The following is a 25,352-nucleotide window of genomic DNA, read 5'->3' on the forward strand; positions in this document are numbered from 1 at the left end:
TTGATGTAAAGAGGAATCATAACCACATAAAGCAAACACCACTAGAGTAGTTCGAGTTTGTATTTGTTTTTATTTTTGGATATTTAGCAACATCTAACACTTGAGAGTGGTTACTGCTTCCTGTTCGTAATGAGCTCATAAATATACAAAAAGCTATAAGTGGATTTATTCACAGCGAAAAAAACATGACGATTCTCAAGCAGGCTCAGAGTGAAACAAAGCGTGTCCTTTCAGTGATATATATTACGATTTATGCACGTCTATTTAGAAACGCAGTGTAAGTCACCAAACTTAAGATAAACAGAAGGAGCACAATTGTTTAGCGGCAGTGTGTTCAGGCGTATGATAGCTAATCTCACTGGAACACACACTTCATTTAATTCCATCTATCCATCTTTCAAATCCACAGACAACAACAGAATTTCATCGTAGACTTAAGCATCACGTGTGGACCCTCCTCGTGTTGTGGTCATAATGAAACGAGGCTGACCCTAAACCTGACTCCATCTGTTTTAGTCTAGGGTATCCCAAAGGAGTTTCAGATGAAACAAACCCTCCACTCCCCCTCAGGCCTCATCCAATGCATCTGATGAGCAGCAGGCTTAGAGATGTCAAACCTACAGTCTCTGGGTTAGAATTACATTTGAAGTGGCCCCAGAGTATAGCCTCTAGCCCACATCAGCTCACAGATGTCTTCAAACAGCATGTCTCTCAATCTTACACAAAGTCTGAAGTACTGGCAACACAGGTTACTGTGTACTTAAGTATGTACGAATATATGTGCCCTACATCTGTGCGCCTCAAATAGCAGTTGTCATCTCCTTAGAAACGAACACATTTACCTCTCAAACTGGTTTTCTATCACCGAAAACAACTGTAAGAGGTTTTTTTTTTAAGTGGGTACAGACTAGATGAGAGGTAGAGAAAAGAAGGGAGGTGGTGTGCAATGGAGGAAGAGAGATGGAGGAAGAAAGGAAATAAGCGGCTCGGGGTTGGGGAAACATGGAACATGGTATTCGGGTTGATTTGATGGGAGCAGCATTGATATTGCTCAGATCTCTTCTTCCGTTTCCAACCTCTCTTTTCATTTACATTGTGTCATTCTTCACATTTCCCAGCATTACAGCAGCTCTGTTAGAAACCCAAGACAAAGCCCAAGTACTCCGCCCTTTATGCTCTCCCCAGTTTGTCTTTTTTCTTCTCTCCTCGTTATATCGCCTCTCCTCTTTCAAAGTATTTTCCACATCAAAGACAGTTTGTGCTACCTCGCAGGCGGCTACAGCTGCACTGTTCCAAAAAATAGTAATGTCAAAGTATCTTACTGTATATGTTACAGTTTTGTACTGTCTTTCTAGAATATCATTACATTTACATAAGTAGACTGATTTTACATGTCAAAGGTAAAATAACATAACATCACTGTAAATATAGTAAAACACAATTTACTTGTTTTTTAAATATATTTTTTTGTACATGTGCATATTTAGATTGTAAAAATACATTCAGAAATGTATCATAATCTCACAAATATTTGTCTGTTATGTGAGAGAATGATCTGTTAAATTTAAATGTAATACTATGGAAAAGTATATAAAATGTTCGAAAATTAATGAGAATAATCAATAATTAAAGGAGTATTTGAATCATAATTTTGCTGAAAATTTCATGTCATCTAGGTCTGACTCAATAATTCAGAGGTAACAAGTGAAAATATAATTAATTGGAATAAAAACAAAAAAAACCATATAAAACATTGCACGGCCACGTTGTGCTAATTATATATTTTAAAAAATAAATGTAGAGGTAGGAATTGCAATTAATATAAATCTCAAAGTATTCACAACATTCCTGAACAGAAATAGGTCTCTGCACCTGGGGTGAGGGTGTGGCCATGAAAACAATGTGACATGCCATTGGATGTTGGGAGACATAATAACATGACGCTAAGCATCGGCCAATGAATGTGAACTAACAACCACAAGGTCGCGGGTATGGCTGCACTGTAGGAAAAAATCCTAATATAAAAGTATTTTACTGTGCATTTTACAGTTTTGTTCTGTTCTTCGAGAATATCATTAACGTTACGTAAATAGACTGTGATAGACATTTCAAATGTAAATGAACGTTAAATCACTGTAATGTAATAAAACATAATTTTCATGATTATTAAATGTATCTGTCTGTACACATGCATATTTAGATTGTTAAAATACATTCACAAATGCATCATGATTTCACAAATATCTCTCCGTTATTTGAAAGATCAAACTGTTGAATTCAAATGTAATGCTATGGAAAAGCATATAACATGATTCCTATAACCACCACAACCACCAGCACTTTATATAGCCTCTGTAGAATTATCCACATATCTCACTTATCTTAACTGCACTACTGTATAGCTCTGTAATAATCATTCTGTACATACGATAATTTTTAACCCTACAACTGTTTACAACTTGCACAGTTCCCATTTCTGTATAGCTGTATATCTCAGATTCTGTAAATTTATTTATTTCATATTCTGTATAGTTTTTCATATTTTTATTTCCTGTTCATATCCTGTACATACAGTAGCTTGTACTCACTACAGCCTGTACATACCTATAGTTATAGAATATTCACAACATACTTCATACCGTGTACATTATAACATACCATAATAGACCCATTTCTGTAATATATTTACATATCTATATTATTGCTAATATATATTGTAATATATCTATATCACTAAAGCAATTCTGGATGGATGCAAACTGCATTTCATTGCCCTGTACCTGTGCATGTGCAATGACAATAAAGTTGAATTCTATTCTATTCTATTCTATAAGCTTGTGTTACATCTAGTGTTGGTCAAGTTACTTGAAAAAAGTAATCAGTAACTAGTTACTTTCAAATAGATGCAAGTAAAACACAGCAGAAAATAAATAAAGTCAAAGACTAGCGGTCCTGTTGCTCTATTTTCACCTGTAAAGCAGGAGTGGGGTAGGCGGAGGTTTGCCCTGGTGCAGATGTGCCGCTGCGGTCAGTGGAAGAATCTGCGAGTTTCTCTGTGAGTTTCCCATTATGTCATAGCGCACTCGGTGCTTGCTTGGAAGTTTAGGGGGTTTTTTTTCGCTGTAAGAACGGACGCTAATGTTTTTGTCACTTTTTATGGAATCAAACTCAAAGTAAGGTCAGTACTTCCACGCTTTAAACGCTGCACGCTCATACTCTCTCCCGCATTCGATATATGATGCACTGTTGATCTGCAGACAGCTGTCGTCACGAACGTCACTGTCATGAGACATTCTCGCAAAAAAAATCACGGTTTTAGTAACGCAGTAACGCAGCGTTCCTACAGGAAAGTAACGGTAATCTAATGACCGTTTTTGCAATAGTAATCCCTTACTTTACTCATTACTTGAAAAACGTAATCGGATGCCCATCTCTGGTTACATCACATAAGTATTATTATCATTGCTATTTAGGGCGATCTTGGCTCAAGAGTTGGCCGTTTGCCTTGTGATTAGAGGGTTGCCGGTTCGAGCCCCGGCTCGGACACTCTCGGTATTGTGTCCGTGGTCAAAACTCTTCAGCTACTAGTGATGGCCAGAGGGGCTGATGGTGCGATATGGCAGCCTCACCTTTGTCAGTCTGTCCCAGGGCATGCAATCGATTGTTAACCAACTGTTAACTGCATATTTACGTATTACGATTCATATTGCCACATTCACCTTGTTTATCGTTAATTTCATTGTTTGATCACGTTAAAATGTTCCTAATTTAACGTTTAAAAGCACTTGGAAAAGGCAGAATCCCATGTAAAATTAGCGCAACAAACTGTATTGTCATTACTGGAAATAACAGTATTTTTATGAGGAAGTTATTTTTTGTTATTTTAAGGTAGTATGTTGGTGCCCAAGCTGCCGGAATATTACCGTTTTTTTAAGATGTTTTTTTTAACAGTGTGAGCCATAGACATTTTGAGTAAAGGCGTACTAATAAAGCTTTTGAATTCAAACGTGCTGGATGGTTTGGCTACCACATTTTATCCCTAACATTTTATGTGCAGCAGTATTGTTCCACTGTCTCTGCAAGAGTTTGAACTCTTTGTTGTAACCCACCCTTCAGGCTGTATAAATTCCAGTGTGTCTGTTGGTCCATTGTTGCCATTCAAATTAAAATATCCAAGTATTTAATGGAAATTAAACTTTAAGCAGTCATTTCTGGACCCAAAGGGATGAATGCTAACAATTTTAGTGATCTCCTGATGCTACCTCGGGTGCCGGGAGGTTAGCATTTACTGGTATGGTTGCATGTGAAATCTCTCAATAATAATAAATGAATTGTCCTGAAATCTGATTAGAGACATCCACATTACTCTGAAGTGGGTCTTAAGTGGGCCAGACCAGTAAAACCATAGCACGATAAGCAATTTAATTCTTAATATTCCTCTTTCCCTTTAGTACCTTAAGTCCTGGTCTGTTCTGAAGATTTAATGAACCAACTGGTTAATTCACAGATGATGAACAGCCCGAGATGTTATAGAGACATAAACAGGTCAGAGTTTATATATGATCTTTACTTTGGCTGGTGACCAAATTCCTGCAGAAGATCTGCACTTTCTTCTCAGCAAATCAACAAATGTTTGAAAGCTAACATGCTAAAGCAGTAAGCTGGTCACTAATTTTTGCATCTGTATTTCATGCATCTAGCACCAGTGTGATCCTTATGTGGCCTCTTAACTTTTTAAAGGCCAAAATCTGTTTCCTCCACTTTGATTTAGGGCGTCTTTTCAACCAGAAAGACAATGTCCAGCTTACCCCGGTCGCTACCTTCTGCTCTCTTTATTCTACTTCTAAAGGCCATCTAGTCTTTTCTGTTTTGTGGCTAATTACCCATTTTATTGCCTTTATATGTACATAGAGAAACACAATTAGTCAGAAAAGCATTGCCACCCAAGAGTGTTTTGTCTCTGTGTGAACGTTTTGTGAGATTCCCCTTCCATTCAGACTCTTCGACAATGGAGTGACATTTCTGACAATAGGTCCCTGTTACACCTCTAAGGCAGACAATAGAAACACATTTGCTCCCTGCTGAATCCAGGTTTGCAGCAGCAGTCACCCCGCTGCACTTCTGACCCTGTCTCACTCACACACACACACACACACCTGTTCCTCTGCACTGAGAAATATTGTCAGAATACCAATACGCATACCCGTGTGCACTCCCAGCCATGAACACACACACACAGACAGTGCGCAATGAAATTTTTCTCTCTCCTTTTCGCTTTGTTAACAGTGCATCTGTGTTGCTGCCATGGCAACTGTGGCTCCACCCCTCGCATTTCTTCTCCTGCTGCTTCAACTGGCTGATGGCTCATTCCCAGAGGAACCCAGTCCACTCAGCTACGTCCCTGTGGAGGGTATGTGTCCTTCGCCTTTGTGTACGTGTTGTGCACCAGTATATGTGCAGCACTGATGAATGGCTCTGCGGTGAATGTGGAAATTGGAGGTCAAGGGTCAAACCCTTGGCGTGAAGCTACTTTCGAACTACCCAGGCATACAAATACAAAGAAGCCTCACCTCATCTTTCCATGGCAGCAATAGATTAATAAGCATGAGAGAGGGCACGAAATAAACACAGTGGCGTGTGAGAAATGATCATAATAGAGCTTGAAAGAAGGAGAAAGATGAAAAGGTAGGGGGGTAGTTGGATTGGATGAGGTGATGTAGATGGGAGAGAGGGGGAGGAGACAGGAGGAGATGGATCGCTACGTCCTCTTTCCCTCCCCTGCAGTCAAGGACAGCGAGAGATGCGCTTTCCCAATCTGTCTCCTGATGATGAGGGCTCCCTATGGAGACCTCCTCTCCCAAACTTTCTTGTAGCCTGATACTCCCACCTTCTCTCTCAACCTCATCTTTTACTCCCTCATTTGTCTCAAAGGTAAGAGGAGACAGGGAAGAAGCGCCTTTTATCATCATAAAATAACAGCAAGAGTGATTAAACACAGTTTTTCTCATTGTGGAGCTGCACGCATCAACAACAGCGCAAAAAAGCACAAAAAAACCCACTTAGAGGATAACAGCGTTTCAGCACGCTTGAACCGCTGCATAATTCGTCTCTGCCCATTATCTTTGTTTTTGGAAACAAAAACATCAAGAATGAGTGAGGACACTATTAAAGTGAAGGTTAGAGAAGCTGTTTGATGGCTTGCCTGAGTACTTTGGGTATATATAGATGGGAAAAGTAGCCACTCTGTCCTCAGCTGTCAGAGAATCATTGAGCAAGGATTTTAATTCTCAGTTTTTTAGTCTGTGTTTTTTTGTCTGTGCGTTCACGCCAGTGGTGAGGAGGTATCCAGTGTTCCTGGGCCGAGCTCATCGTTCAGCACAAAGACAGGAGCTGCACATCCAGACGGTCCTCCAAGTCAACCGCACGCTGTACATAGGAGCCAGGTAACCAACAGCAACCACCTCCGACTGTGCGTTACTGATGCGTTCGCACTGATGTGTTTTTCTGCTTTCGCTTTGATGCCACGGCTTCCATCTGCTGTCACTTCGTGGAGGACGTTTTCAGCAGTTTGCTGGAGTGGCGATGTATTCAGCTTTGCTGTTAAATGTCAAGTGAAAAGCTGCTCATTCACATTACAATACAGATGGAAAAATATGAATCGCTTTACTCCGGCGGCAGTCCAAACACTTCTCACTCTGAACGCATCAGAATGTTGTACAAAATGTCCTGCGGGCTCAGTGCTTTGACCCACCATCGGCGTATTGATTAACAATCATGAATTAGCATAGCATAGCATCTTTATTTATAACGCACTTTACATCCAACAATGTTGACCAAAGTGCTACAAATACAAAAACAGAGAGGAAACAGTTTAAATTACATATAAATATCTTAAAATTAAAAATAATATAATTAATAAGAAAATATATTAAGAGACATCAACAAGTCCTGCTGTGCTAAAAGCCAAGGTAAATAAATATGTTTTAAGACGCGATTTAAAAACAGATAAGGAAGGTGCCTGTCTAACATGTAAAGGCAACTCATTCCACAATTTTGGTGCTGCCACAGCAAACGCCCGATCCCCTCTGAGCTTACGATTAGTCCTGGGCACGCTCAGGAGGAGCTGGTCTGCCGACCTGAGGGACCAGGAAGGTATGTATGGATGAAGAAGCTCAGAAAGGTACAGAGGGGCAGCATTGGACAAACATTTAAAAACAAATAAAAGCAGTTTAAAATGGATCCTAAAATGCACGGGCAGCCAATGAAGTGAATATAAAACTGGGGTGATATGCTCGTATCTACGAGTGCCAGTTAAAAGACAGCAGCATTCTGGACTAACTGCAGTCGAAAAACAGAAGATCAACTCACCCCATAGTAAAGAGAATTACAGTAATCCAGCCGAACGGTTACAAAAGCGTGGATTACTGTTTCAAATTGCTGTCTCGTAAGAAAGTGCTTAATTTTGGCCAGTTGCCTCAGATGAAAGAAACTAGACCTTACAACCAACCCGATGTGGCTTTCAAGCTTAAGTTCAGGATCCATTTTAAAACCCAGATTAACAATGTCTGGTTTACAGAATGATTTCAGGGATTGCAGATCAACACACGGAACAGCAGTGGAGGCAGGTCTAAACACCATTATTTCAGTTTTAGAATTGTTAAAACAAAGAAAGTTTAGCGCCAACCACGACTTGACGTCCTCCAGACATGTTTGCAAACAATTTACAGATGACCCATCTTTCTTTTTAAGAGGAACATAAATCTGGCAGTCATCTGCATAACAGTGAAAAGAGAGTCTGTGCTTTCTAAGAATTGAGCCCAATGGAAGTAAATAAAGTGAAAACAGGATAGGGCCCAGAATGGAACCCTGTGGTACTCCATGAGACAACGGAGCACGGGAAGACTCACAGTTTCCTAAGCGAACTGAAAATAATTTCAAATCTGTTGAAGAAAAAAAAAACGCGGGTTCACTGTGTCAATTTGCATCATATTGCTTAACTGATGCTTTCGATTGTCTTGCTGTGTGTTTCCAGAGATGACTTGTACAGAGTGGAGCTGGATAACATGGCAGGCGATGAGATGTTTTACAGCAAGGTAAGACTCACACATGCACTAAAACAAAAAAACATAATCATGTGCGCATACACACATAACAAGCGTGCAGGGAGGTCTGACTGTGGTTTATCCCCTTTCAGAAAAGGACTTGGGAATCCAATAAGAACGATATTCGAGTGTGTCGGATGAAGGGCAAGCACGAGGTAAAATAATTGCTCACAGCACTTTGACTGACTTTGAGATCCACTAGTGCACGCACCAGCGCTATCTACACCATCACACGCATGGACAGACACAACAGCTGTTACAGAAACCTTATTCCCTTTGGGCGCACCTGCATACGGTATTTACACAAATTTGATCTTGTTGATACAGAATCAGCACATCGCTTAATCACACCAGCTCGGTGACACATTACCCGGGCCAAGAGATGTTCATGGAGCTTCAAAGCTGTTGGGGGGTTTTTTTTTCTTCAGCATCTGCATTGTGCTAGTTTTCTAGTCATATATCATTTTCAGCCTGTGGGGTAAGACAGAGAAAGTGGGACAATTCTAAGTGTATATATAAAGTGAAAGGTGACAGTGCTGTGGAGTATGAAGGGAATCTGATCAAATTTAGGATAAGTATCTGATGGGGGGGGGTATGCTGTATAAATGTAGCAATGCGACCAGCAAAATACAATCTAAGCCAAAAAGGCAGGGGGAGACATTATAGAGCAAAGTGAGCAGGGAGAGTGACACAGCCTCAGGGAGGAAACGGTAATTGAAATGAGTTGAGGAAGGCACGTATAGATGGCAATGGGACGCATGTAGGTGGAGGAGAACTGAGGAGGAAAGACATTAGGAGCACAGTGCAGCCACCAGGTAGTAAGAATGAGGTGGAGGGATGAGAAAAGGGAAAAAGTGTTGCTTCAAACACCACAGATGAAAGAGGAGATGATGTAGGAGTGAGAAAAAAAAACTAGAGGTAATGCTGTGATAAAAGGAGAAACAAAGAAAGTCCAGAGGATAAACACTGGAGAGTGGTGAGAATGTGAGACAAAGGACAGACAAATGAACTGCGTTAGTTAAAATTCTTTAATTCATGTTATAAGATTGGATTTTAAACCCCCATCAACACTGAAGCAGTAGGTAAGTGTGCAGCATTGGCCCACTTTCATTACATTTAATAAAACCTTCAATGCTCTTTGAATATTAATAGTAAGCAGGCACTAATGAAGCTGCTGTATTAAAAGAACCAGTTTGACGTTTTGGACTTTACATTCATTTGCATTATGCCAGCAGTTTTCACAGAAATGTAATTGCCCAGCTGAGCTTAAGCTTGAGTCCAAATTATGTACAAAGCAAGCAAGACAACATATATTATCCCCAAGTCTTTCGAATATTTGTTTGAAGGAAGACAAAAACATCATGCACTGAGAGGAGCTATATGTTTAATAAACCGGCAATAAGAACCAAGAGTAAATATCACAGAATTACAGTCAAGGGAGTAACGCTGTGGAATAACTGCACAGAGGCAATGAAAGCCTGTTTGTCACTGCAGAAGTTCACACGGCTGTATAAAAACAAGAAACGATGTGAATGTGAGAAAAAATTGGCTCAGTAAATAAGTGGCTTAGGCTTTTCTGTTTTCTTGACTCACTCGGGTTGTCTGGGTGCAGCTATTTTCCTTTATCATTGTTCTGTACACATATCTACAGCTATGCCAATGTAGACAGCCTGTATAAAGTTTAGGTTGTATTTTTTGTTTCTATTTATATAAAGGGGTAGCTCTTGATAAGTATTAAACTTCTCTCCTTTCCCTTTAGAAGTTTAATTTAAATAATTCATTACCATCTGTCCTCTTCCTATCTTACACACAAATGCATCCTTGCAGATTAGCTATAATTTGTGACACACACATAATCTTTATGGACAATTTAACAGCAATTACTGTAATTTGCTCCTGGTAATATTTTTGTAATTACAAAAGAAGGAATTAAATCATTTTCTGGATAAAGTTTCTTTTTTTTCTTTTTACGGGCTTGTGTAAAACTCTTGTGCCAACTTTCATTTCTTTGTATTTTCTAGGAAAATGGGTAAAAGCCTCAACAATTCACTGAAACATCTATCTATCTATCTGTCTATCTATTTATCTATCTCTGGTAGTTCTGAGTTTTGAGATTAAGCAAATGAGGTATATGAACGGTGTTATAGAGGTGGTGGTGGTAGGTGGATGCAACTAATCTTGGACAGTGCTGGAATAGCTGTGCACTCCTGTTCTCAGTCTTTAAGCCAATCCAATGTAGCTGGCATGAGACTCTTGACAAGAAAGTGATTTCAAGGGAAGCGATCCTGTCAGTTATTTCCAATCTGACGAATAAATATGGAGCTGCCGAAAAGCACAAGTGTTAATCGTCTACCTGCACAGGTATTTTTTCTGTGTTTTCAAGTTCACGCCATCAGACATTGTGGTAAAATACTATCACAGAGGGAGGAAAGGATCATCAAGTTTCCGACTCTCTGGTAGCATCTTTAAACTTCAATCAGCAGCCTCCACTTTGAAGACTACTATAAAGTGCCCGTCCTGTTGTTCTTCCAGATGGAGTGGGGTTGAGAGTGTTATTTCCTCTCAGGGCTGTTTTTAAGCTGCATTCTTCATACTTCACGCTGACAGTCTTGTAGCGGCTTTGTTCAAAACCCTCTTTGTCACCTTGAGTGCCCTGTAGGTTTACCCCCCTTCCTTCTGTAATAATAATTTCCTTTTGTTTGGTCTGTTTGTTTTTTCTACAGGGAGAGTGTCGTAATTTCATCAAGGTTTTACTCAAGCAGGACGGTGGACTGTTTGTATGCGGAACAAATGCCTTCAACCCTCTGTGTGCCAACTACACTGTTAGTATCCGTCTATCTGTCATCCAGCCTTTCTTTGTGTATCTGCCAGTTGGTTTATCTTTTTTTTTTTATTCCTCCTGCAGAGAGACAGTCTAGAAATGGTGGGAGAGCCTATCAGTGGGATGGCACGGTGCCCATATGATCCACGACATGCCAATGTGGCTTTATTTGCAGGTAGCATCTCGGCTTTGCTCTGTAAAGATGAAAAATGTCGCTTTTGTTGCCGACATCAGACTCAGTTTCCAGCTCCAGACATTGAAACGTCTGTGCCCTTGTGTTTACCTTTGCAAATGATTTATAGTCAGACCTCTCGCTGCATTGCTTGTTTGGTTTTAATCTTCCCGACCTTGTGCTATCGCTCTATCTGTATCTTCACCTTCTTTTCTTCTTCTCCTCCTTCTCTCTCTCCCTGCGTTTCTCCGTCAGATGGAAGTCTCTTTACCGGCACCGTGACAGACTTCCTGGCCATCGACGCAGTGATCTATCGCAGCCTCGGCGACAGCCCTGCCCTCCGCACAGTCAAGCACGACTCCAAATGGTTCCGAGGTACTTTTAGAAACAGACATATTGAAAATGTCCCTCCAGAGCCAGACAAAGAGACAATCACAAAACAAATAAGAGAGAATTGAAAAACTGTCATTGCTATCTTTTTGTAAGTGGCTCGCAGGTGCACAAGACAATTTGGGCGAGTTAAATAGCAAGCTAAATTTGGCAAAACCAGACACGATTAGGCTCTCATTTTATCGATTTTTATCATAAGTGGAACATGTCCGGGCAGAGTGATGTATTGAGGTTAGTCAGACTCCACAGATTCGAGGTTTTAACAAGCCTTGGACCAAGCAGCGAAGTGCCTGTTTTCCATGGAGAAGAAAACAAGCCGGGGCAGGTCAAAGCTGGCACAGTGCTGGATGAATAAATGATAGGTAATGTGTATAATCTTAACCCACAACGATAAATTAAAGAGGACATGTATATTTAATGAGCGAGGCTGGTGGACAGCAGCGGTCCATGTTGATGCGACTCTCACTGCAGCCCCATATCAGGGGTTGCGGAGCCTTGTTTGACTCCAGGGACTGTGCTGTAACTGTGATTGTGGTGTTTTTCTCATTTGAATTTCTCAGAGCCCTACTTTGTGAGTGCCATGGAGTGGGGGCCTCATATTTACTTCTTCTTCAGAGAGATGGCCATGGAGTTTCATCATCTGGAGAAGGTGCTCTCCTTCCCTTTTTCTCCTTCCTTCTTCTTGCTTAGTCTGAAGGGTTTTTGTTAAACTTTCCCTTCTTATTCTAGGTGATGGTGTCCCGCGTGGCCCGTGTGTGTAAATCAGACCTGGGTGGCTCCCAGCGCGTCCTGGAGAAACAGTGGACCACGTTTCTAAAGGCGCGGCTCAACTGCTCCGTCCCCGGAGACTCGCACTTTTACTTCAACCTCCTGCACGCCACGAGTGGCATCATCCGCATGCAGGGACGAGATGTCATTCTGGGTCTCTTCTCCACGCCACCCAACAGGTACCACGGGACACATAATACCCAAATAAATGTAATGTTGCTCTTGTTTTCTCATCACCGTCTTCTCCCCCTGTGTTTGGTAGCATCCCGGGATCTGCGGTGTGTGTGTTTGACATGCAGCAGCTCGCTCATGTCTTTGAGGGACGCTTTAAGGAGCAAAAATCCCCCGAGTCTATTTGGACACCTGTACCAGATGAAGCCGTGCCTAAACCAAGGTATTATTATGCAAAGTGTATGTAAGCAGGACTTGTAAGCAGAGTACTGCAGTGCTGCTGTCTTTAGCATCTGTCTCACATTCAGTAAAGTCCTCCTATAAGCTCCAACTGTCAGTTTTACTTCTATTTCACAACTATTCACCAAATATTCTAATACTGCCTCCAGCAAATGAAAAAAAAAGAATCTCCTCTGGCTTTTCTCTCGGACTGCTTTTCAACTTCTCCCTCTGTCTGCAGGCCAGGCGGATGTGCAGTGCAGGGATCCAGATTTAGCTCCTCGACCACACTGCCAGATGAGGTGCTGAATTTTGTCAAGACCCACCCGCTCATGGATGAGACAGTTCCGCTGCTGGGACATAGACCCTGGGTGGTCAAGACTATGGGACGGTACACAGAGTGACTCAGTTGTTTAACAGCATCCATGTAGCTCTATAGAACTAAAAAAGAAAAAGGGAAGGATAAACTGAAAAATAACAGCCAGGATAGGACAGGAAATGTAGGCGATTCACCTTTTTTCTTTTTAATGATCTCTGTTTCTAGGTACCAGTTGACGTCTATGGTGGTGGACACAGAAGCTGGCCCCCATAAGAACCGTACAGTCTTGTTCCTGGGTTCAACCCGTGGGACCATTCTCAAGTTCCTAATGATTCCCAGTGGAGATTCTGTCTCTCATAGCAGCGTCTTTCTGGAGGAGGTGGAGGGATTCAACCCAGATAAGTGAGTATGAGGCAGGATATCTTTGTCCTTGGCATATATCGAGTCACTGTAACTGCTTCTGGCTGATAACTGCAGAGCAGCAGTGCTTTTCACCCAATAACTTTCATCATTTATACTTAATTAAATATCAGATTTTCTACATTTCTGAAGTCCATCTCACAGTAAAAGCCTATTCTTTCATGCCTTTGACCGTATCTATCACAGGTATAGTCATATAGACTGTATAATTAAAGCAGTGCGGTGACATTTTTTTTCTTAGCAGCAGTGACAGCAGTCTTAGCCGTGGTACTTTCACAACGCCAGCTCATTAAATTCGGTTGGGCTGAAGGATACTGGAACACAGCCTATCAATCTCTCATGCAACAAACCAATAATCTCACTGTCCACGCATGTCAACTCAGCACCTGGTTAATCTGATTACTGTGACTGAAAACAACTCTGCCCACAGCAGTTACGTGTGAAAATGTAGCTGCAACAGGGAGTTGGTGACTAGAAAATGTTTTCAGCTGCCAAAACTTTTATTGCCTAGGTATCTAATATTCAACTGTTTGTTTATTTGTTTATTTAGGACAGACTTCAGGTGATCTGCAGGTTATTCAATCGATTAATCAGTTAAGTTTTAGTTGTCCCCAAAAATGTTGGTGCATTGTGTAAAATGCCCAATATGACATGTTAATAAAAAAAACATTTTTTTTTGCACCTTCAAATTATTATTAAAAAATAACAATGGAAATGGTTGACAGCAACAAATCATTCAGCCAAACGTATCAGGGATATTTGATGTTATGATGTTTCGTTGCTGAACCACTCACTGGCCACTTTATTAGGTACACCTTGCTGGTATCAGGGTAGATCTACTTTTGCCTTCACGGCTGCAGTAATTACTCATGGCATAGATTCAACAAGGTGCCTGAGACATTCCTCAGAGATTTCAGTCCATTTTGACATGATGGTATCACACAGTTGCTGCAGTTATGTTGGCTGCAGGTCCATGATGAGAATCTCAAAGTGGCAGGTGAGTGCATGTGCCAGTTCTGTTTTGGAAAGCACCAAAATAATCAAATTAACTATTGTTTCATGTTGACAGCAAAATTCGGCTGAGACCCTTTATATGATGGCAAGGGCACAGAGCTTTATAGTTAAGTGTTTACAGTGGGATGCAAAAGTTTGGGCAACCTTGTTTATAGTCATTATTTTCCTGTATAAATCATTGGTTGTTACAATAAAAAATGTCAGTTAAATATATCATATAGGAGAGACACACAGTGATATTTGAGAAGTGAAATGAAGTTTATTGGGTTTACAGAAAGTGTGCAATAATTGTTTAAACAAAATCAGGCAGATGCATAAATTTGGGCACTGTTGTCATTTTATTGATTCCAAAACCTTTAGAACTAATTATTGGAACTCAAATTGGCTTGGTAAGCTCAGTGACCCCTGACCTACATACACAGGTGAATCCAATAATGAGAAAGAGTATTTAAGGGGGTCAATTGTAAGTTTCCCTCCTCTTTTAAATTTCTCTGAAGAGTAGCAACATGGGGGTCTCAAAACAACTCTCAAATGACCTGAAGACAAAGATTGTTCACCATCATTGTTTAGGGGAAGGATACAGAAAGCTGTCTCAGAGATTTAAGCTGTCTGTTTCCACAGTTAGGAACATATTGAGAAAATGGACGACCACAGGCTCAGTTCAAGTTAAGGCTCGAAGTGGCAGACGAACAAAAATCTCAGATAGACGGAAGCGACGAATGGTGAGAACAGTCAGAGTCAACCAACAGACCAGCACCAAAGACCTACAACATCATCTTGCAGCAGATGGAGTCACTGTTCAACCATTCGGTGCACTTTACACAAGGAGATGCTGTATGCGAGAGTGATGCAGAGGAAGCCTTTTCTCCGCCCACAGCACAAACAGAGCTGCTTGAGGTTTGCTAAAGCACATTTGGATAAGCCAGCATCATTCTGGAATAAGGTGCTGTGGACTGATGAAACTAAAATTGAGTTATTTGGGCATAACAAGGGGCGTTATGCATGGAGGAAAAAGAACACAGCATTCCAAGAAAAACACCTGCTACCTACAGTAAAATATGGTGGTGGTTCCATCATGCTGTGGGGCTGTGTGGCCAGTGCAGGGACTGGGAATCTTGTCAAAGTTGAGGGACACATGGATTCCACTCAATGTCCAGGAATCAGTGACAAAGCTGAAGCTGCGCCGTGCTGGATCTTTCAACAAGACAACGGCCCGAAACGTTCTGGAATGACCATCTCAGTCCCCAGACCTGAATATTATTGAAATCTGTGGTGTGAGTTAAAGAGAGCTGTCCATGCTTGGAAGCCATCAAACCTGAATGAACTAGAGATGTTTTTTAAAGAGGAATGGTCCAAAATACCTTCAACCACAATCCAGACTCTCATTGGAACCTACAGGAAGCGTTTAGAGGCTGTAATTTCTGCAAAAGGTGGATCTACTAAATATTGATTTCATTTCTTTTTTCTTGTGGTGCCCAAATTTATGCGCCTGCCTGATTTTGTTTAAACAATTATTGCACACTTTCTGTAAATCCAATAAACTTCATTTCACTTCTCAAATATCACTGTGTGTGTCTCCTATATGATATATTTAACTGACATTTTTTATTGTAACAACCAACAATTTATACAGGAAAATAACGGCTATTAACAAGGTTGCCCAAACTTTTGCATCCCACTGTATGTGAAGCCAAAAGAGGAGAGCAGAGGTGTTACATCTGACTTGACTTTCTGTCCCTGTGTCCAGATGTGGTGAGGACTCTCCTCAGGCCCGTCAGCTCCTGTCTCTGTCGCTGGACCGAACAAGCCACACTCTGCTGCTGGCCTTTCCCTCGTGCCTGGTCCGAGTCCCCACATCTCGCTGCCACCTTCACTCACGCTGCATGAAGTGAGTGGCACTTTTGCCTTTCAGAGTATTTTCCTTTTCTTCAATCTTTCTTTGGCCAATAATTAGGTCACTTTAGCAGCTGCCATATGCCAAGGCTTTATTTTCTGGCCAACTTTTATTTCTCCTCTGCTTTCTCACTTCCTGGTACTGCTATCATCCAATTAAAATGTACAGTTCTATTTTCATTTTTTGCATGTTTGTATTTTGGATATGCATGTCACAGCTGGCTACTTTGGTTTAATATTTATTTTGAGAAAATTTGTTTTGCTAGCAAATGATATTTAAATTGATACAAGAGGCTGATTGACTGTGAAAACAAAGGAGGCACCTGTATTTTATCTGTCTATATGAGGAAGGTGTTTTGAACACTGTGCCATGGACCTGATTCCCACAGCAGATAAATCACACTTAGATAGTGTGAACAAGCAACCATTTGATAGAATATGTGTGTCTGCGGCGTATAAAAATGAATCCCTCGCAAGGATTTATTATCTCAGTGGTTGTCCGCATATTTCAAAACAGACACGTTTCACATTTGAGGATTTTAATGATGTTTAATGATGTTGTTTTGATTGTTTGCTTGTTGTGTGAGTAGAAGCTGTCTGGCCTCCAGGGATCCATACTGTGGCTGGACCAGAGGCAGTACTTGCTCCTTTCTAAGACCCGGTACACGGTGAGGACAACAAACATGCACACAACACTGAATGTTTACTGCCTCCAAATGAAGATGATCTAATTGCAAAATCAGTATGAGCTGCACAGGCTAATTGACTTAAATGGTCTCTCTCTCTCTCTATGTATGTATATATATAGGTTAGCATGAATAAACCACCAGTGAGTCACACAACTGAAACTAGGAGATGCAACCATTAACACAAATGGAAGGGAAAACATGCAAATTCCACAGAAAGAGGCCCACAGCCCAGATTTGAACCCAAAACCTACTTCCTGTGAGGCAGCAGTGCTAACCGCTGTCCCCACCTCCAAGTCTGGGCTGTCACCCCTTCGCAAGTTTGTGCCAATACACATGTTGATAAAGGAAAACCAGTGAACAGTTTGCTTTCCTTTCTAAACGTTTAATTTAATTTTGTTATTTCTTTGTAATGACCAGTAGACAGTGCTTATTTTTTATTATTTCTTACTAAAAATACAGGTGTTTGAATCAAATGCAGAACCTGCAGACTGATGAAGTCTTTGAAACCTATAATCAGAGGGACTCCATTGGCTTTATTACACTATGGGGGTCATTTTGCCAACATAGTTTGGGTCCACTCCTCCCGTTAGAGGGATGGGACCCAGCAAATCAATACGAAGTACGATTACCTTTATTATATGGTGAAACATTTCTATCCTGTTGTCAGTGACCACTTCCAGCGTAACAATGTCTCAATCCATAGGGTAACCGGGGTCACCGAACAGTTTGATGATGATGAAGATCGTATGCCTGACCTAAATAAATATCTATAGGACATACTGTTAGGCAGCAGCCTCCACCGTCATAATCAAAACTCTAAGTTAGGAAGCATCTTTTGGGAGAATGATGGTCTTCTCTAGTAGAATCAATACCAAGAGGCATCAAAGCTGTTCTGACAGCATATGGAGGTCCAGCACTGCTATTAGGCTATTAGGACACGTTACGACCCCCCTCCCCCTCTCCCCTCTTTTTCCACCAGCTTGTAAATCACAACACACGCTCCCCACCCTTTGATCCTCTTAGGGGTGGAAAAGAAAAAGAAAGAACATCCATAAAGGGATCAAAAATGTCATAACACCGAATCTTGGATCCATATGTGCAATATCAGTTTTTATTGATCCCCACTAACAAACATCATCATTCACATACAACTTTCTGCACAAAAGTGAGCATGAAAAGGGTCGGATTTTCATTGATTAGCTGTAAATGATTTATTTGTGAAGTCAGGCATCAAAATCCATTCAATGCGCTCTTCCATGAGTATTCATGTGTCTATATAACAATTAAGGAAACGTGTTTCCTGCTGTGTGCTGTCTTTATTAAAAACAAATCTCTGATTATTTTGTCTGTGATCTCTCTGTCTCGTAGACTCCCTTTTCAGCAAGATGTGGAGTATGGAAACACCACCTCCCACCTCGGAGACTGTGATGGTAGGTTGCAGCACTATGACATGGATGCTGCTGGTTGTGTGCAGTCGAGTGAGGGCAGGCTCCACCTAGTGGCTCAATCGCTCATTACACCTGCCTATTTGTCACTGAACATTATGTTCTGATAGTACCAAGTGAGAGAGTACAGACAGTCATTTCTGGAATTAAGTTAATTTTAATTATCAAGGATGTAACATGATTTACTCCGCAGCTCAGCAAGATCCATTCAGCATGGAAACTGAATACTTTAGTATGTTTGTGAGAGCTGGAAGAAGAAGAAGTGAGATTCTGGTTTCGGTCTCACTTCCTTCAGGTCAAAACATATCCCAGAGTGACATTTTAATTAGGGAGGTTGTGAAAGTTGTGAAAGTTGTGCAACTGTGTGTAGATAATACTGGAAATGCACTATCATTCAGCATATGAGGTTTTGTTTTGTCATATATCTGATAGCGAGGAATGGATTCGGCTGGTACGCAAGCAGGAAACGGCTGAGCATAATGTCACTACATCCCGCTTCTGTTGAGAGGCTCAGATGTCACTGCAGCAGTACCACAGAGGCCCTCTTTGAACCGTGCTTTGAAATCCACAGAGTCAGTGGAAAACACCAAAAAAAGGCATTTCCTCTACAGCATTTTCTTTTTTTACAAGGTGTTCCGTTTGCTGTAGCCCAGATTCAGCATCATAAAATCCATTTAGCTGGTTCGGAATTTCCAACAAAACAACAGAAAAGGGATACGCAGCACATTCCAAGCCCTCACCACACTCATTTGTCTTGAAATAACATATGACAACAGATAGCACTGGAAGTCAGTGATACCCAGCTGCACATCTGTCAGACTGTAATCCAAGCGGTGAAAACGTCGGAGAGGCTGAGCCAGAGACAGGCATGTGGTGCTGTGTCTGCAGATGGGAGCTATTAGAGCTGGGTGGAAACACTGAGGTAAGGCCTTGCTGCAAAGGGGCAACTCTCTGGCCAGGCAGCAGGATGGAAAGTGTGAGGAGAGGGAGAAAGGGAGCTGCTGTAGTCTTAGCTGTGCTGATGACAAGTGCAGGCCTCTCTGAAACAGAGCTCGTGGAGCCTCAAGGCCAAACTGGAGAGAAGTTACTCTGAAACATAATCATCACAGAAAGAAAATCCTATAATGCTGCAGATGATGATCACCACTTAGGAGTGTATTGTAGTTTTTGATCTATCATGATACGAGAGACGGGAAAGTGCTAAGTAACAGAATAGGACTATATGTAATAATAATCATTTTAAACTACAGCCTCCGGTCACACATTGAGACAGGACGGTCATTGGAGAGTTCTACTGAATGTCATCTTTGTAACTGTGTCTTTTAATCTTCAGGAATTCTCCAACAGAGTTTGCTCATTGAACCGGAGAGCCTGGTCTCGCTCAACCTGCTCGTGGCATCTGCAGTCTCTGCATTCACCATAGGGGCGGCGCTCTCGGGCCTTGCTGTGTGTTGGATCATGGCCCACAAGCCTGCAAACCGTCGCCATGGCACCACTTCCCAGGCCTCCATCCAGCGGCGTGAAAGAGGCCTGCTGAGTAGCGGCGGAGGGATGGAAGGCTCTGTGTTGAGCGTGACACGGCAGGGAGGAGGGGAGCGCCCCTGCTCTCAGGGCGGGGAGACCTTGTTTGTCATGCCCAACGGCTGGGTGAAGTCGGGAGAGCTAGACCCCGGTTTCCTGCCCACTCCGGAGCACACACCCCAGCAGAAACGCAGAGGCCTGCGGCTGTCCGACTCCAACTCTGGAGGGTGGGACACAAGTCAGACCTACCTCGGGGGAGGTTCTGTAGGTCTGGGTTCACCCTGTCGCATGCCCCCCTCTGTTTACCTGACCACCAGACTCTTCCAGCAAGGCGGAGGTGGAAGACACAGCGGCGACAGCCGAGGGAATGACACGCCACGCCAGCACTATGTCTGTCTGAGCAAGCAAGAAAAAGCGAAGGGGACGCCCAAAGCCCCCCTCAGGAAGTCTGCAGTAGAATATGTTTACCCCATGACCCCCCAGGACTCACCTGAGCGTCGGAGGGTGGTCTCAGCACCCAGCGCACCAATGGAGTACAGCGAGCCACTGCCTTTGCGTTGGCCAGCCCAGGAAGGATACATCCTCAGCAGCCACGGGATGGTTCCCGTCCCCCTGCCTCCCCCATCAATGCCCGCTCCCAGCAGCCAAGCTTATGTGTCCCAGCAACACACCCCCGGGCTGAGCAGGGCTCTCCTGAGAGGGGCTCTGGAGCGAGGGGAGCTGGGTGAGCTGGTGGATCTCAGCCAGCTGATGGGTAAGAAGAACTGCAGTGACAGGACTCAGGCTGGCCAGTGACTGTGGAGGAAACCAATTCTGTTTCCAGGGCTCTTTGTTTTGTTTACATAAATGTCCTTACTCTTTATTCTGCCTGTCACTCTCTCCCTTCTCTTTTCCCCACATCTTTATTTCATTGTCATTTCGGCCCACTACCCCACTCCATAATCTTCTCTGTCAGTCTCTCGGGCAACCCCTCTTTCACCCCGTGATGAGCCTCTCCTTATGACTGGCTGCTGGGTCTGCCGCTCATATCCTGGCTCACATTAATTGGTCAGATGGACTGAGGTTGTTGCTGTGTCTGCATTGCAGAGTTACCTCCCTCTCCTGATCTTAGTGGCAGCAGGGGGAGAGAGAGAGACTAGAGGGGAGCAAAGAAGATGGAAAGAGAGCAGAAGGGGGGGAGCAGAGAGGACGAGGATGAAAATGGACGTGGCACTTAGATACTGCGTTCACTGTGCAGATTGACTGCAGAGCCAGTCGAATGCTCCTGCAATAGTGGGATGCTTTTCCCTTCATGGATAGCATTAACAAGACTGCTAGCCATCTGTTCCCTACTGCATTACCTGTTGGTGTGATTGCCAACTGGGTACTTGAAGTGAAATTGGAAATTCTGAACATCTTTAAAGTATCTGAAGCTCCAGGTGAAAAAAAATGGTCATTCTCTCAAGACAGATATTGAACCTATAAGTCCTTCAGTTTTTTCCCCACTCTTTCTCCTTGCTGCACACATACAAGTACATGTATTTGTACAGGTGGGTATTTAGTATTCTGTGTATACGAAGGAGCATGACTTGTGTGCCAGATGCCTCTAACCTGTCTCGTGGGGATATGGGACCATAACTCACGTCTTTGGAGTGCAGGGCGCAGGACTGGAACGTCAGCACTATTCCTGCCAAATGCATGCTCTCTGTAATGACGGCATCTCAGCTGTCCATCACTCAATTCGTTTCTTGCTTCCACTCTATGTACTCTTTAACAACCAATAATTCCACAAGGACATCAGGTGGGATTGCACCACAGCACTGGACTGACAGAAAAATCACAAATGAAAAAAAGGCAGGAGGCGTTTTGGAGAATATAACGTACAAGAACTGCAGTGTAAGAACACCTTGTCCTTCACTGTCACCTTATGGTTTTTTCTGCTTACACACACACACACACATTCATTAGGTCTGCATTATAGAACGCAGTCCAGTTTTATGGGGCAAGATTTCCCCTTAGGCTCACAGTGGGTCAAGGTCCCACAGATGTAATACAGAGCACAGTGGCAGTTACAGTGGGGATGATTGAAACCTCTGGCTCATCTTAGAGCCAACAGGGGTGAGGGGAAATGTTCTCAGCTGGCAAATGGGACTATATATTCAGCCCATCAAAGTGTCCGCGGTGCCACGAAATGGTCGGCCTTTAGATCAACACAACACGGTTTAAACGTGTTGCAGCAGTAAAACAGAGACCAGATAAAGAGGGCAGATGGAAAAAAGGAAATAAAAACACGATCATATGAAGGTGCAAGAACTAAAACTACTGTGGGAAACAATGAGAATCTGTTACAGCTGACTGGGTGACTTGACGGTCAACCCTCCGGTCTACTAGACGACAAATGAACGCTGGTTTGCGCTGAATCCGAAGCGAGCAGCAATATATGGTTTATATGTACATAGTAAACTTTAATTTAGGTGAGACCATAATGTTAGACAAACAGTAACTTAGAAAAAATATAGACAGGCATCAGCTTGGAAACAAAAATATGCATTTTACTGTCTCATTATAAGAGTAACGTGGAAAATTCTCACAGTGACCTGCTCCAAGATGGAAATGTCCAAGACACTACGCATCGCCGGTGTCTTTTTTTTTCTTTTCTTTACTTCAATGTGCCAAACCCAAATGAAGAATGATTTACTGATGCCTGATTAATGAAGCAAAAAAAAAAGAGTGGGAGAAACTTTAAAAGTGCCATGAAAACATAATTTAAGTCAGCAGTGCACCTTCCTCACGTACTGTGGTGTTGAAGAACTCACTTATTGCAGTATACTTCTTATAATTCTGCCTTTGACGTAACGCGATGAATGTTTCTTCTTTTTTTCATTGAGATGCCGACTTGTACTGTTGTTAAAATACACTTTTTTCAGCTCTCTTCATGTGACGCTCCTGATGCTGAATGTTAAAAACACTATTTGAGGGTCTGTTTGTAAATTACTTTTACTTAAAGGGACGGTTCACCTCTGAAATGAAATGTATGTATTCTTCCTCTGGTCTGCTTTGCTTTATTTTATTTTATCCATAGTGTGAGTTGCTCCTTTAGAGACATCAGCTGTAGAAATACTTGTCCGCTCTTGAATATAATGGAAAGAGATGACCATTTCCTTGTGCTTTTCAAAAATAAAAATAAAAACTCAGCAGTTTTGTCCCTTTCCACACATCATGATGCAGTTGCTCAAAAAAACCCGGAAAAACAACAAAGCTTGCTGTAAGCAGCTTGTCATTGGAACTATTTTCTCCGTAACGTTTAATCATTGGTGAGAAGGAGCCTGACGCTTCCTTCTGCATAGTGACATATGTGGCTGATGTAGTTTGGTTCCTCCATGAAACTGCCTACATCAAGGTTTGTGGGCTGTTTTTTTTTTTTTGTTTTTTTTTATCCAAGTAACACTTTTTGTAGAAATATTGCAGCTGAATCTTTCAAATGTAGTGTTTCAGCACTTTGTGCGCCACAAGGCAACTGCAATGTGCTTCCATTATATTCAAGAGAAGGCTGACTTTTCTACAGCTGATGTATCTCCAACGCGTTTTAGATAGAAAGCGCAGCAGACCGGGGAAAAAACCCCTGATCTTAGGTTTAATATATCACGCCATATACTGTACATATGTAAGCATACATTACATACTCTGTCATGCCGTTTATGATCAACACTATTAATGTTTTCGCTGATGCCGTGACATGAACTGAATAGCAGATATCTAACAATAATAATAATGTTTTATAAGTAGTTCATAAGCAAACCCTCAAATGGACTGAAGTGCATTGAGGGAACACTGTGTAGCTCATTTCCTGATTATGGACGTTTCGTTGTGTAGTCTGTAGTCTGGTGATTGTCTGTCTGTCATCGTCAACCAACTGCCATACTGGAGGATCTTGAAAACCGCTCGTCAGCATCCCGAGTGAATGAATGTAATCACTTCTTTTGTTTGGCACCATTACAATGTGCAAAAATAAGGAAAAGCACAAACTGTGTGGGGGTTTCTTTCCTTTTCTTTCTAAAAGGGAGCTGTTCTGTATAACATTTGTGAATAATGTAAATAACCATCCTGAATGTATTGTGTACCTGTGTGGTTTCAGGGATGGGGGTGTGGAAATTGGGAGGGGGGGGATCCGTGCTCTTCTAAGGCAGCACGGTTGCTGAAGTGCGAGGCTATTTTTTCGGTGACGATACTGTGAATAAGACGTATGTACAGTATTTACGTGACTATTGGCTGAACGCAGACTTCAGCAGTTTCCTTCCTGTCGTTAGAGTAGAGTCGCAGGCCTGACCTCAGTCTGAGCTGAGCCGTCTCATTTGACTGATGCCTGCCAAGTTTTGCAGTCGCTAAGCCACTGCTGATATAATAATCATCAATCTTTGGAGTACTGCTATTAAATGGCATTATATAAATTGACTGCTAATGTTGTCGCGTGTGGTTTTGAATGCACTCATTAAAATAAATGCATGTCATTATGCACGTGCCCACGCACACAGTGCACACACAAATGCACAGTCACTAATGCAGCATGATTGCTTCACTGCCGTCTAGAGTGATGTGTATATCATTATCGCAGTTTATTTTCTTTAAATGAGACATATTTGTCTCGAAACTGGCAGCTTTAGGCTTCAGAGCAGACAGATTCAGAGCAGAGGAAGTGGAAAATCTTTCAAGCATGTGCTTTTCTTGCCACTAGAGGGAGCTGGACACTGGCCTGCATTCATGTGCTCCTGGGTTTCACACAGGAAGGAGTGAAGGACACAAGCTCCCATGGGCCCGCTTCTGTTAAGTGCACATTGTCTGTCTGTGCTGCTATACGCCTGAGACAGACTGATGTTTTGATGAGAGGTGTGTAGCAAAGCTGGCAAAGCAAAGCCTTTGTTATCTCCTTTCCTGTTTTGCTATGAACATCACACAGACAGCACGGAAGACATAATGGGTTTTTAAAAAAATACAGATATTTATAGCTTAAGACAAATATAAAACATACATAACACACATTAACTAAGACTTAATACAGCAATTTATTGAGTCAGTCCAAGCCAGGTGTTAAAGACAACTGATATATACCAATGAGTCACTGGGAAATAAACACAGATTTAAAAAAAAAAAAAAGGAAAAAAAGAAATCAATTCTCTTCCACTTATCCAATTCAGATTTACAGGGGTTGATGCCATTTACCATATGAGCTGCCTGGACATGCCAACAACCTGTCACAGGCCTAAAAGAGAAACAGACAACCATTCACACTTATGGGCAATTTAAATCACCATGGACTAGAAGGAAGGAAGCCAGAGTACCCACAGACAACATGCAAACTCCACACAGACAGTTGATTCAAACCCAGGACCTTCTTGCTTTGCGTCAACACTACTAATCTTGCTGTGCAACTA

At 42.1% G+C, this 25,352-nt stretch overlaps 1 protein-coding gene across 1 annotated transcript in view; it reads left to right on the top strand.

The window, feature by feature from the left end:
- The window catches only part of LOC102313929 (semaphorin-6B), a 35,794-nt gene extending 11,419 nt beyond the window's left edge, over positions 1-24,375 (top strand). The window contains exons 2-17 of the mRNA XM_005920541.3: positions 5,287-5,410; positions 6,332-6,443; positions 8,033-8,093; positions 8,195-8,257; positions 10,826-10,924; positions 11,008-11,098; positions 11,351-11,470; positions 12,046-12,134; positions 12,215-12,432; positions 12,516-12,647; positions 12,885-13,034; positions 13,188-13,364; positions 16,144-16,284; positions 16,880-16,957; positions 18,347-18,408; positions 19,757-24,375. Of these exons, the coding sequence (XP_005920603.1) occupies positions 5,305-5,410; positions 6,332-6,443; positions 8,033-8,093; positions 8,195-8,257; positions 10,826-10,924; positions 11,008-11,098; positions 11,351-11,470; positions 12,046-12,134; positions 12,215-12,432; positions 12,516-12,647; positions 12,885-13,034; positions 13,188-13,364; positions 16,144-16,284; positions 16,880-16,957; positions 18,347-18,408; positions 19,757-20,739 (2,682 nt within the window). The 5' untranslated portion in view covers positions 5,287-5,304 and the 3' untranslated portion in view covers positions 20,740-24,375. The remainder of the gene's footprint in view (positions 1-5,286; positions 5,411-6,331; positions 6,444-8,032; positions 8,094-8,194; positions 8,258-10,825; positions 10,925-11,007; positions 11,099-11,350; positions 11,471-12,045; positions 12,135-12,214; positions 12,433-12,515; positions 12,648-12,884; positions 13,035-13,187; positions 13,365-16,143; positions 16,285-16,879; positions 16,958-18,346; positions 18,409-19,756) is intronic.
- Positions 24,376-25,352: the final 977 nt, after the last annotated feature.

The sequence above is a fragment of the Haplochromis burtoni genome, unplaced genomic scaffold (assembly GCF_018398535.1).
Source record: "Haplochromis burtoni strain Fernald_Lab_line unplaced genomic scaffold, NCSU_Asbu1 Contig_41, whole genome shotgun sequence".
NCBI classification, from domain to species: domain Eukaryota; kingdom Metazoa; phylum Chordata; class Actinopteri; order Cichliformes; family Cichlidae; genus Haplochromis; species Haplochromis burtoni.